The sequence below is a fragment of the Sorex fumeus genome, unplaced genomic scaffold (assembly GCF_029834395.1).
Source record: "Sorex fumeus unplaced genomic scaffold, SorFum_2.1 ptg000207l, whole genome shotgun sequence".
NCBI lineage: Eukaryota > Metazoa > Chordata > Mammalia > Eulipotyphla > Soricidae > Sorex > Sorex fumeus.
The window spans coordinates 559,577-570,977 of NW_026606264.1; the positions used below are offsets into that span (position 1 = coordinate 559,577).

The window sequence follows — 11,401 nt, forward strand, 5'->3', positions numbered from 1 at the left end:
CGCGCACACCCGACCCCGCCCCGCGCCGCGCCCACCGACCCCGACCCCGCCTCGGCCGACCCGCCCCGCGCACACCCGACCCCGCCCCGCGCCGACCAGCCCCGCGCCCGCCCACCCCGACCCCGCCTCGCGCCCACCCCTCCCGGGCCCGCCCCGCCCCGCGCACACCCGACCCCGCCTCGGCCGACCCGCCCCGCGCCCACCCCTCCCGGGCCCGCCCCGCCTGCGCCCACCACCCCGCCCCGACCCCGCCCCGCGCTCACCCGCCCCGCACTCGCGCGCCCACCCACCCGGCGCCCACCTCTCCGCGGGCCGGGCCGGGCCTCGCCCCGCCCCGCGCCCCGCCCCCGCCCCCCCGCCCGCGGTGGGCGGCCCCTCGCGCGCTCAGTCCGGCGCGGCTGCACCATGGCCACGGCCCCCGGCCAGCGCGGCCTCCCTTGGCGCGGCCTCTGCCTGCTCCTGGGTGAGTGGGGGGCGCGGGGGGCGGGGCCGCCGTCCCCCCCGGGGGCTCCGGCGGCCGCGGCCACGGCGCTCGGGCTCGGGTGGGCGACCCGGGCGGCACCTGCGCCCGCGCCCGGGCTGTGTCCGGCGTCCGGCCGGTCCGCGCGCTGGCCGGCCTGCGGGGCGCGGGCGGGGGGATGCCCGGGTCGGGGACCCCGAGTGAAAGTCGAAACGCCCCTTCATTGCAGCAGAGTCCCGGGACCCCCGGGCGCCACCCGCGGCCCGTCCCGGAGGTGGGGGCGCCCCGAGAGCCGCGGGCGGTGACCGCGACGCTGCTGCCCCCGGGAGGCGCCTGGCCCCGCGCGGCCACTCTGCTCCCGCGGCCCGGGGAACCGCCAGACAGGACAGGACAGGACAGGACTGGACACCTGTGGGCGCCAGGCTGCAGAGGGCAGAGGGCCCGGCTCGCCTCCACCGCACGCACAGATGCCACGTCCACCCCGGAAAGCCGTGTCCGTGGGACATTGTCTCAGGGCCCCGGAAAGGCCGTCGCTGTGGACAAGGGAGCTGCCCGCTACCCCCAGCACCGCCCCGCTCCGGCCAGTGTCCACGTTCGAGGGTATCAGGGGTCAGCGTCGCCAGCTGGGGGCAGTCCGGCTTGCTCCCGGAGGTCTCCCCGTAGTGGACAGTCCCCTTCGGAGTGGCCCGGTGGAGTCTCCCTCTGAACCCGCTCTCCAACCGGGCTGTCCTCCCTAGCAGAGTCTTCGTGGGGGGCCGGGGTCTGCGTGGGTTGGTCGGTGCCTCGGGCCGGCGTCCCGGGCAACGCAACTGGGTGTGTTGAAACACGTTTGTGGGATCCAGCAGCTGGCAGGCGGGGGCCCCCCAAGGGAGCGCTGCGGGTGGCGCCTTGGCCGGTGCTGCCGGGTCGGCCGGAGCCTGTTCTGCCTGGAGTGGGATCCAGGCCAGGGTGTTTGCCCATCTGCCCAGTGTCTGTCTCCCTGCCCCACAGAGCCATGGGGGAACGTTCTGGAGTTTCGCCTCCTTCTGAGGCGTCTGCCCTTGTGGGCCAGTCAGTCTTGGCTGGGAGTGGGCACAGGCGGGGCTGGTCTCCCAGGAGAAGGCCGGAGCGTTCCCACTATTCCCTTTGATGGTTCGGTCCCGGGAGGAGCCGGTCTCATGGGTTCCAGTCCATCAGAACCGGCGTCCGGAGCCAGACAGACCATGCCAGGGGTCAGGCGCTCACCCGCCTGTGGCCAGCCCAGGCTTGGCCCCTCACTCATGGGCCCCTCACACGAAAACCACCTGTGACCCACAAGTCACGTGGACGGTCCCCTGGCCTGGAGCACTGCGTGGGAATGCTCAGAAAGAGACAGCCAGGGGCTGGAGCGGTAGCACAGCGGGTAGGGCGTTTGCCTTGCACGCGGCTGACCCGGGTTCGACTCCTAGCATCCCATGTGGTCCCCTGAACACTGCCAGGAGTAATTTCTGAGTGCAGAGCCAGGAGTAATCCCTGAGCATTGCCAGGTGTGACCCAAAAAGCAAAAAAAAAAAAAGAGAGAGCCCCGGTGGGGCCTGGGGGGGGAGTCAGGTGGAGGCCCCTGGGAGCACGCGGACCCTGGCCCAGTCCCCAGCCCTGCTCTGTTCCCTGAGTCCTGAGCACAGAGCCAGGAGTAGCCCGGAGCACTGCTGAGTGTGGCCAGGTCTGCAATGAGGCCCCTGTGTGGTGTGACCCCTCAGGCGTGCCTGCCAGTGCCCCCTGCTGGCCCCAGCCCATCTCCCGGGGTGCCGTGGGCTGGGGAGAGCCGAGACCCCGCCTCCTGCAGCTCTGAGGGGCTGCCACTCATCCGGAGAGCTCCCCAGACCTGGGGGAGCCTTGAACAGGGACCTGGGCACAGAATCTGTTGGGCACAGGTGCCCCGTGGGCGCCGGGAAGGGCACCTGGGGCCAAGGGACCCCCACTTCAGGGTCCTTATTCCCTCGGGGCCTGGAGGGATGATGACGTGCAGACGCCCGCGCCCCTCAGGGCCCGCTGGAAAGCCGCTGGGACGCCTCCTCGCTGAGCCCCGGCCAGCGGGAACCCCAGGTGCCCGGCGCCTCGGGCAGGACTGGCTTCCTGCCAGGGTCATGCCAACAGCCCGCCGTGCCAGGGCCACATAATGGGGCCATTGTGGGCCACAGAGCCCGGCGCCCATGGCTCCTTCCGGGGGCGGCAGCCGTGTCCCCAGACACACACCAGGGTTCCAGGCCCCGCGTTGTCGTCGCCTTGGCGGGTCCCCGGTCAGATCACAGAGCGGCCTTTGTCTGGCGGGCCCAGTCCCACGGCGGGGTCTGTGGATCCCACTGCCCCCGTGTGCCAGCACCCGCTGAGCCTGAGTCCCCCAAACCTGACCCCCGGGTGCGCCCCTGTCCACCTCTCACTGGTCAGCAGCAGCTCCTGTGCGGGGCGCGTCTGCCTGGCCCAGGGGGCAGCCGGCAGGGACCTGGCTGCTGGCCGCTGCGCTGGTGGACACCGCACCCCCTCCTTCGTGCTTCTGCGGGTGGGGGCAGGAGGGTGTCCCACAGGAAGGAGCGTCTGAGGGTGTGCGGGGAGGCACCCCCATCCCAAAACCAGGGACCCCTGCGTGCCCCCTTGATTCACGCCTGGGAACTGGCCTGCAGGTGCCACGGGGCCGGGAGGGACAGTGGCACCTCCCAGAGCAGAAGGAGCTTCGGTATCACCCACAAAGCTGCCTTCGGGCCTTGGGTGAGAAGACCCCCGAGAACCCTGGGGGGGGTCCCTCGAGCCACAGGGTGTCGGGTGCCCCTGAGGGGGGCTCCTGAGGGCACAGGCTTCCAGTTCCGGTGGCAGTTCCTGCCCCCGCCCAGCGCCCGTGGGTGAGGTCCTGTGAGGTGGGGGCACCTGTGTCCCTCCGCCTGCAGACACTGACCTGCAGGGGGCCGGAACCTGTTCGGGTGGCCCAGTGGGGACCCTCTGACCCCACCCGCGGGCACCCCCTCTCTGCAGAGTGAATCTCTCTCCCTGGCCTTCCCTCCCGGGACCCCCAACTCCCTCCTCCCTCCCTGCCTCATACCCGCTGTGTAGCTGGCGCCTTTTTGTTTCTGTTTTTTGTCTTCAATGTGAGTTACTTGGGAGCGGGTTTCATTGGGGTCGGGTAGCCTGGCCTGGCACCCCATTCCCTGTGGATTTGGGCCACGTGGCCGGTTCTTCCACACCCAGCCCAGCGGGCGCTTCAAGGACAGCATCTCGGGCGAGAAAGGACAGAGGGTGGGGTCTGCAGCCGCCTTCGGGGCCCCTCTCCTGGTGGAGGCCCTGGAGGGACGGCCATCTCCTCATCATCCCTGCAGGGGCGGGTGGCCCAGGTGGGCGAGACGCTCCCCAGCCTGTTTGTGTGGCTTGCAAGGAGGGAAGCCCGGGAGGGAAGGACCCTCAGTGGGTGCTTGTAGGACGCAGCAGGAGCCCTGCGGGCTGTGGCTCACTGGGTTTTGTAGGGTAAATAGGAGTTTTCACTGGACATCCAGCCTCTCGTCTCCACCCAGTGCCTGTGCGTCTGGTTTCCTCTCTCGGGCTGAGGGCAGCGTGTTCACTGGGTTCTGGTGACAAGCCCATGTGTGGTTCTCGGAGCCGCTAGTCAGGCCGGGTACAGACTCAGAGCCCTCGGGAGTCTCCCAGGATCCTCATGTGTGGAAACTGAGGCAGGAATCAGGGCCTTGAGCTCCTCTGTGGACACCCTCTGCGCATGCTCCCGCCACTCGTCCAGCTGCTTGTTGCTGCCCAGTGGCTATAGCAGGGGCTGAGGCATGCTGGGAAGGGCTGACAAGCCCCGTGTGTCCAGTGAAAACTCCTTCACGGCCTGCAAAACCTGGGGCTACGGGAGTGTCCGAGCTGCTGGCCGCCTGCCCTCCAGCCCCCTCCTATCCAGCCCTTAGGAACCCCTCCCCCGACCCCCAGCCGCTGACCTCACGTCCATCTGCCCGAAGGCCCCTTCCGCCCTGGGTGTGGCCCCCCCAGGCCCCCAGGCCCCTCTGAGAGATGCTGCTTTGCTTGGCCCGGCCGCAGGGCGGGACCCTGTGGCACAGCCGTAGTGGGCAGGGCCGGCCCGGGGGTGCTTGGGGCCACGTGATTCCGGGCGGGGGGGGCGGGGGGCCGCCTCCTGCTGGGGGAGCTTGTGCTCAGCCTTTGGCCTGGCACGGGGTGTGGTGAGACAGGACGGGGTGGGCACGCGGCCGGCCAGGATAGATCCGTGCCGCACTGTCCCCTGGCCCCCACCGGGAGTGATCCCCAAGCCGGCCCTGAGCACCCCCCAGATATGCCCCCCAAAAAGGTTGGGCACAGGCCACTGGCAGGCCCCCACAGGCACACGGGGAGCGAACACTGGGTCCTTATCGTGGGTGCTCCCGTTGCCCAGGTGCCACAGTGCCCGCTTCTGCCCAGAGACTCCCCGGCCCTGCAGGAGACGCTCCGCAGAGGCCTGGGCCAGCCCCAGGCTGGCGTGCCTTGTCCTCCACAGGACGGGCGGGGGGGCACCTGGCCAGACTCGCATCACAGGTGCCTCTGGGGGACACAGTTTGGGGGGTGTCCTGCCACCCCCAGGAGCCCCAGAGCTGCCCCCCAGAGCCCAGAGAGAGGCTCCTCCTGCAGTGCTCGCGTCTGTCCTGCCTTGGCGCTCCCAGGGCATGTCTGGCCCTTCCTAGTGCGGGAGGCCCCACCTGGCCCCACCTGGCTGCCACCCAGGTAGAGGGAGCAGCTCCCGGGTAGAGGGAGAGCTGAGGGACTGAGCCGGGAGGGGGAGAGAGTGACTGCCTCGGCTTCCCCATCTGTGAGCGGGTCTCAGGCCATGCAAGGGTGGGACACGTGCAGGGCCACAGACCATGCCCTGAGCCCACGCGTGTGGTGGGACACATGTGGCCCCAAGACAGGCGGGGACAAAGCCGAGGGCTGGCCCAGGAGATGCTCAGAGGCTGGAGCATGCCTGGCTGGCCTGGGGGGGGCCAGGTTTGGTCCCCGGGGTCCCCTAGACCCCCCAGCCCTGCAACCGCACCCCTGGGAAACAGGTAGAGAATGCTCTGGACACTCCCACGGGCGCCCGAGTGCCCCGTGGATCCTGGGGTCCCCCGAGTGCCCCACAGACTTAAGGGTCCCCAAGTGCCCGGCATAGAGCAGCTCCCAGGGCTGCACCAAGAGAGGCCCCCAGGTGTGCCCAGGGAAGGGCAGGGGGCAGGGGGCAGGGGCACCCCCGGGGCTGGGTGGGTCGGGGTCGGGCACCCCAGGAGCCAGGTGACCCCAGCCTGTCTTGCAGCCCACCACTTCCTGGCGGCGGCCGCCTGCAGGGATGCCGAATACCGCCCGGTCCTGCAGGAGCTCTGCCTCGCGCCCTTCCAGGCCCACATGGACGCTATCGGGCAGGCGCTGTGGTGCGACTGGGACCAGACCGTGAGGTGAGTCCCGGCCCGGGGGTGAGGGCGGGGGGCTCTGTCTGCTCTGAGGGCGCTGCCTTGGTCCGTCCAGGCTCCCGGAACATTTGCGGGCTCTCCCGACAGGCTCCGTGAGTGGGGTTCACCACAGGCCCCTCGGCCCCCCACAGCCCACGTTCCACCGTCAGCCCCGGCGGCACCCAGGGCCACTGTCAGGATCCAGTCGGGAAGGGAGGGGACAAGAGGCACCCAGGGTGCCGGTCACAGCACACGGGGGTGGGGGGGTGCACAGTTGGTAAATGTGAGTACATGTATGTGTGTGTGCATGTGTGTGCTTGTAAACAAGTGTCATGTGGGTATGAGTTGTGTCTGTGTATTATTGTGTGCGCATGTGTGACTGCATTCATGTGTGAATGTGTCTGTGTGTACATGTTCATGTGTAGGAGTGTGAGTGTGCATGTGTGTGCATGTGTGTGAGTGTATGCATGTGTGTATATGAGTGTGCGTGTGTGGGTGTGTATGAGTATATGATTGAGTATGCATGTGTGTGCTTGTGTGTGTGCCTATGCATGTGAGTATGTGTGCGTGTGTGTGCATGTGTGGGTATGTGCTGTCTGAGTGTGCGTGTGTCTGAGTATGTGTGTGTGGGTGTGTGCTTCTATGAGTGCGTGTGCATGTGTGTGCATGTGCGTGTGCATGATCTGAAACTGGGCTGGCTAGCTTCTGCAGGGCTGGGGATGGTCACTCAGCAGGGGACCCTGAGGCAGGGACTAGCCTGGATTTTCTGGGTGGGCCGCATGCCCCACCAAGTGGCCATGTGCCCTGTCCTGGGGTCATCCTGCCTCCTTTGACCCCGGGGACTTGTGGGGCCTCGTTGGCAGAGCTGAGTGCCCCACTCGGGTTGGGAAGTTGGGGAGTCGGACCCCTGAGCCTGCCCGCAACTGCGAATTGCCCCCCGGGAGGCAGAGATGTGGATGGATGAAGGGCCCCACAGGAGGGTGGCCTCGCTGAGGAGTTGGGGGGTGCGTGCAGCTCCTCCTCCCAGAGAGAAGCCCTGGAGTGGAGGAGGGGCGTGTCCAGGGCCGCTGACCGCTCCCTCCCCTCCGTCCCAGCCCCGAGACACCCCGTCCGTGGGCTCCCCCCCACCTGCAGGGCGTGTGGCCACAGGCAGCTTCTCCCCGGAAACACCCCCAGAGCAGGCCCAGGGCAGGCGAGGCGAGGCGTCGTTCCCGGGGCTGAGGCTGGGGCCATCTGGGCCATCTGCTGGCCGTGCCCACGCCGCTCCCCTCAGCCTTCAGCCTTCTCCCACGCACCTTCTCTGCACACACGCATCTTCTTTGATCGAAGGCGCAGGCGTCTTCCTTCACCAGCTGTGAGCCGGGAAGAAGCAGATGTTCCCCCTGGGGGGAAGGCCTGGGGGCAGCTGGGGGGTACAGAGGGGTCCTGTTCCCGGACCCCCCACTGTCAGCCCGCTGCCCTGCCCCCGCACTGAGGCCCTGCGGTGGGCTACAGAATCCCACTTGCTGCAAGTTCGGGAGCATGGCCAGGGCACAGGATATGGTCAGCCAGGAAGGGGCATGAGGAGGGGCTGCGGGCGGGGCTCTGCCTGTGGCTGTGAAAGCAGTGTCCTCTCGGGCCACCCTGGGCACATGTGCTGCCCGGGGGAGGAGGGGCGTGGAGCGGGGGGCGTCTCAGTCCTGCAGCTTCTGCTCCTCCTGAGACCCCACTCCCAGGTGGGCACGTGACCCCGGGGCTGGTGCCCCCCCCCGGTCTCACCTTGTCCCCAGCCCCAGCCTGCAACTGACCTGTCCACCTGGCGACTGAGTGTCCCCGAGGGTGGCTCTGAGGCCTCTCGCTTGCCCCGGCCAGGCCCCTGCGGCGGCTGTGACCCTTGTGGATGGTCTCGTGCTGGAGGGTCTGAGAGAATGTCCCTTGTTTGCGCTGTGTGGTCACTCGGGAGGACTCCCAGGAACGGGATCTGGGGCCCAGAGATCCCACTGGCGCCGGAGAGATGGCACCGTGGGCAGCACACCTGCCTGTCCTCGCTGGAAGGACAGAGCCAGGGACCCGGGCACCTCCAGGGGTGGCCACAGCGTTTACAGAACAGAAACTTCCCCTAACTCCGAGGCCCAGCTCTGAGAATGTGTCGATGAGGGCAGAGCTGACCCCAAGTCAGGTGGCGGGAGCCCCAAAGGCAGCAGACAGGGCAGAGATGGACAGATCGGCCTCCCTCGACTGTCGGAGCCCGTGCATGTGGGGCCGGGGGCCACGAATGGGGGAGGACAGGGACCCCCAGGCTCCGTGACCGGTGGACGCCACAGGCCTGGCCAGGGGGCAGCAGCCCAGGTGTCCCCCAGCAGGTGGCACCATGAACCAAGGTGTCCAGAGCCTCGGTCAGGCCCCAACCTCCTGGGAAACGCCCACTGTGTTGTGGAACATTCCACATTTCATTAGGGACCCAGGACAGAAAGTCCCGCCAAGAAGAAAACGGGGCAGGGAGGAGGCGTTGGGAGCGTTGCCGTCAGACAGGGAGGCAAGGGAGGACCCTCTCTGCGATGGTCTCTGCGGCCCACGCACCGAGCGTCCTCACGGGGAATTCCCCACGCCCCTGCCACAGTGTTTATTGTGAGTCTCAGCTGTCGCTTCTGTATAAATAAACAGGATGAAGTGGGCAGCCGGTTGCCCGTGCCGGGTATTTTTAGCCGCGGTGGCTGAGGGCTGTGGTAAGGTTTCAGGGAAGGGTTTGCTCCCAGAAGAGTAGCCCGAGCGCCTCATCGGGGCCATCCACGCCACAGCCCAGAAGGCAGGAAGGGACATGACTTAGGGCCCCTGTGTGCCGCCGCTTGCCCGGGAATGGTCACTCAAACAGCAGAGCCCGGTACTGCCCCTGGCTCGAGCACGGAGCCTCCCTGGCACTGGTCTGGGCCCCAGCGTCCCTTCCCCTCCCAATCCACCACCTGTGGTGCCTTCCTGTGTCGTTCCCTCTCTTCTCGGTTGCAACTCTGGCTCCCCACCCCCACCCCGTGCCTCAGTGGGCCTGTGCTCTCTGCCCACCCGCCCCCTCCTTCGCCTCCCCCTGGTCCACCTGCAGGCCTGCACCCTGGGGACCGTCCCAAAGCCTGTCCTTGTTGCTGTCCAGGCCACTGGGTTCCAGAGGCTTCTGCAGCCCCGTCTTCTCTGGTCGCGGCCTCTGCTCTACCGAACTCCTTCATTCAGTTCGGGTGTCTTTTCAATATCTTCGTTTTCAAGGCTGGGCGATGACTCAAAAGTCTGGACCACAAGCTTTGCACGTGGAACCCCTCGTCCAATCCCTGGAACTGCCTGGCCCCTGAGAAGTTCTGCACCCCACATCCCCCACCAAGAAAGACCCCTCAGCGAGGCGGCAACACTGCAGTTGGGCCTGCAGTTGGCGTGAGCCAGGTGGTCCCTGAGTGAGCAAGGCTGCGGTGGCCCCCAAGAGAAGCAGAAATGAATCTTTTTTTTTTTGCTTTTTGGGTCCCACCCGGCGATGCTCAGGGGTTCCTCCTGGCTCTGCACTCAGGAATTCCTCCTGGCGGTGCTCAGGGGACCATATGGGATGCCGGGAATTGAACCCAGGTCGGCCGCGTGCAAGGCAAATGCCCCACCCGCTGTGCTATCGCTCCAGCCCCAGAAATGAATCTTCATTGCTATTGTGTGTGGAGAATTGGCGTCTTCATGAGGGCCCAGGATTCTGTGCAACGTTCCTCGGAGTGGGCGTGCTCCTCAGCTCGCAACTGAGTTTTGTTCCCCGGGAAGACCCTGGCCCGGCCTCCCTGAAAGCCATTTTTGCTGGGATGGAATTCTGGGCTGTGTCCTGCCTCCCACGAGTGGCAGCAGATGCTCTGCAGGCAAGCGTCCCCCTGCACTCTCTCTCCCCACTCGAGGATCTTGAGGACCTGGTGCAGGGGAAAACGCTCAGGGTCACCCGGGCACCAGGTACCCGCCCTGCCCTGTGCCCGAGGTCTGTCGGACTCGCAGAGCTGCTCGGGTGTCTGTGGCCCCAGAAACCCCAGGCTGGCCCTCGAGGCCGTGACCAGCCTTTGGCACTTTGTCGTTACTGAGCTTGTTACTTCTCTTTGCTGCAGCTTCCATGTGTGCCCTGTGAGTCTCTGCACCATCTGCGCTGGGTCCTGCAAGGACTCGGGACAAGGATGCCCAGGATTCTGTCCAATCAGGGACAAGGATGCCCAGAGTTCTGTCCAATCAGGGACAAGGACATGCAGGATTCTCTCCAATCAGGGACAAGGAGACGTGCGGGATTCTGTCCAGTCAGGGACAAGGATACCCAGGGTTCTGTCCAATCAGGGACAAGGACGTGCAGTATTCTGTTCAATCAGGGACAAGGTCTAAGATGCTCCTTTAATTACCCCCCAACACTGAATCTTTGTTTTTTAATTTCCTTTCCTTTTTTTTTTTTTTTTGTTTTCTGGTTGAGGGCGACACCCTGGGGTGCCCTCAGGAATTTCCTGGCAGGGCTGGGGAACCTCCAGGGTGTGAGCTCAGGCAGGCAGGAGGCCTGCCTGGCACTCTCCTCCCCCAGGGTCTCCGGGTGCTGCAGAGCCGCTTCCTGCCAGCTGTGAGGGTCTCGGCGCCCCCAGCAGTGCTCGGGAGGGGCTGAGACGCGGGCTGGGCAGGGCCGGGCGTGAGCTTCGTGTGCACGAGGCCGTGGGCTCAGTGCCTGTCCCCGGCACGCAGGGGCGCCCTTAGTGGCCCCCAGGCACCGCCAGGCCCCCCCCCCCCCCCCGCAGGGAATCATCAGCCCCCGGGCACCGCAACCGGGAAATAGATGGGAGCAGGGACTGAGGTGGCGCCCAGGGGGGCTGCAGCCTAGGGCGAAGGTGATAGAGGGGGGTGCCCTCTGGCACCCGCAGTGACCCCTTGGGGCGGAATCTGGGCCTCGAGCCGTCTGCGGGGGTCCCAGGACTCCCCTTCTCAGGACAGGGCGGGCCTCTTGGGCTTCTCGGGAACAGGGTGGACCTGGTGGGACTGCCCTGGGGGGCAGGTGGCCGCGGAGCGTGCTGGCCCAGAGACTGACCTGACCCCTCCTCTTCCGTCCGCAGGAGCTACTGGGAGCTCTGGAACTGCACCCGGCAGGTGGCCGGGCAGCTGGGCTGTGCGTGGCCCGGCGCGGCCGTGGACCGCTTCTTCGTGGCCGTGCACCGCCTCTACTTCCAGGCCTGCCCCGCCACAGGCCGGGCCGTGCAGGACCCGCCGGGCAGCGTCCTCTGCTCCTTCATCGCGGTGCCTGTGCTCGTGACACTGCTGGTGACGCTGCTGGTGGCCTGGCGAAGTCAGCGCTCGGAGGGCGTGGTGTAGGGGCGGCGGAAGAGAGCCAGCAGCAGGCCCAGGACGGGGGCAGCGGGGACTGTCCGGTGCGGTGGCCAAAGTGTGGTTAAAGGACGCCGGGGCCTCTGCCTGCCCTGTAGGGGCACCGCGACCCTTGCCCCTGTGGCTCTCTGACCCAGTGGGAGACAGCGGGGTGGCACGTGGCATAGCCCCCGGCTTTAGGACCACTGGCCAACGGGAC

General features: G+C 67.2%; 1 protein-coding gene across 1 annotated transcript; it reads left to right on the forward strand.

Annotated features, from left to right (window-relative positions):
• The first annotated feature begins 400 nt into the window (after nt 1-400).
• RAMP1 (receptor activity modifying protein 1) lies at nt 401-11,190 on the forward strand. Its single transcript, XM_056108375.1, has 3 exons — nt 401-463; nt 5,739-5,877; nt 10,935-11,190. The coding sequence occupies exons 1-3, from the start codon at nt 406-408 to the stop codon at nt 11,188-11,190; spliced, it is 453 nt and encodes a 150-aa protein (XP_055964350.1). The 5' UTR covers nt 401-405.
• Nucleotides 11,191-11,401: the final 211 nt, after the last annotated feature.

Coding starts and splice junctions, on each gene's coding strand:
- RAMP1 (XM_056108375.1), top strand. CDS start 406: ATGGCCACGGCCCCCGGCCAGCGCGGCCTCCCTTGGCGCGGCCTCTGC. Junction 464..5,738: donor CGGCCTCTGCCTGCTCCTGG/GTGAGTGGGGGG, acceptor CCTGTCTTGCAG/CCCACCACTTCCTGGCGGCG. Junction 5,878..10,934: donor GACTGGGACCAGACCGTGAG/GTGAGTCCCGGC, acceptor TTCCGTCCGCAG/GAGCTACTGGGAGCTCTGGA.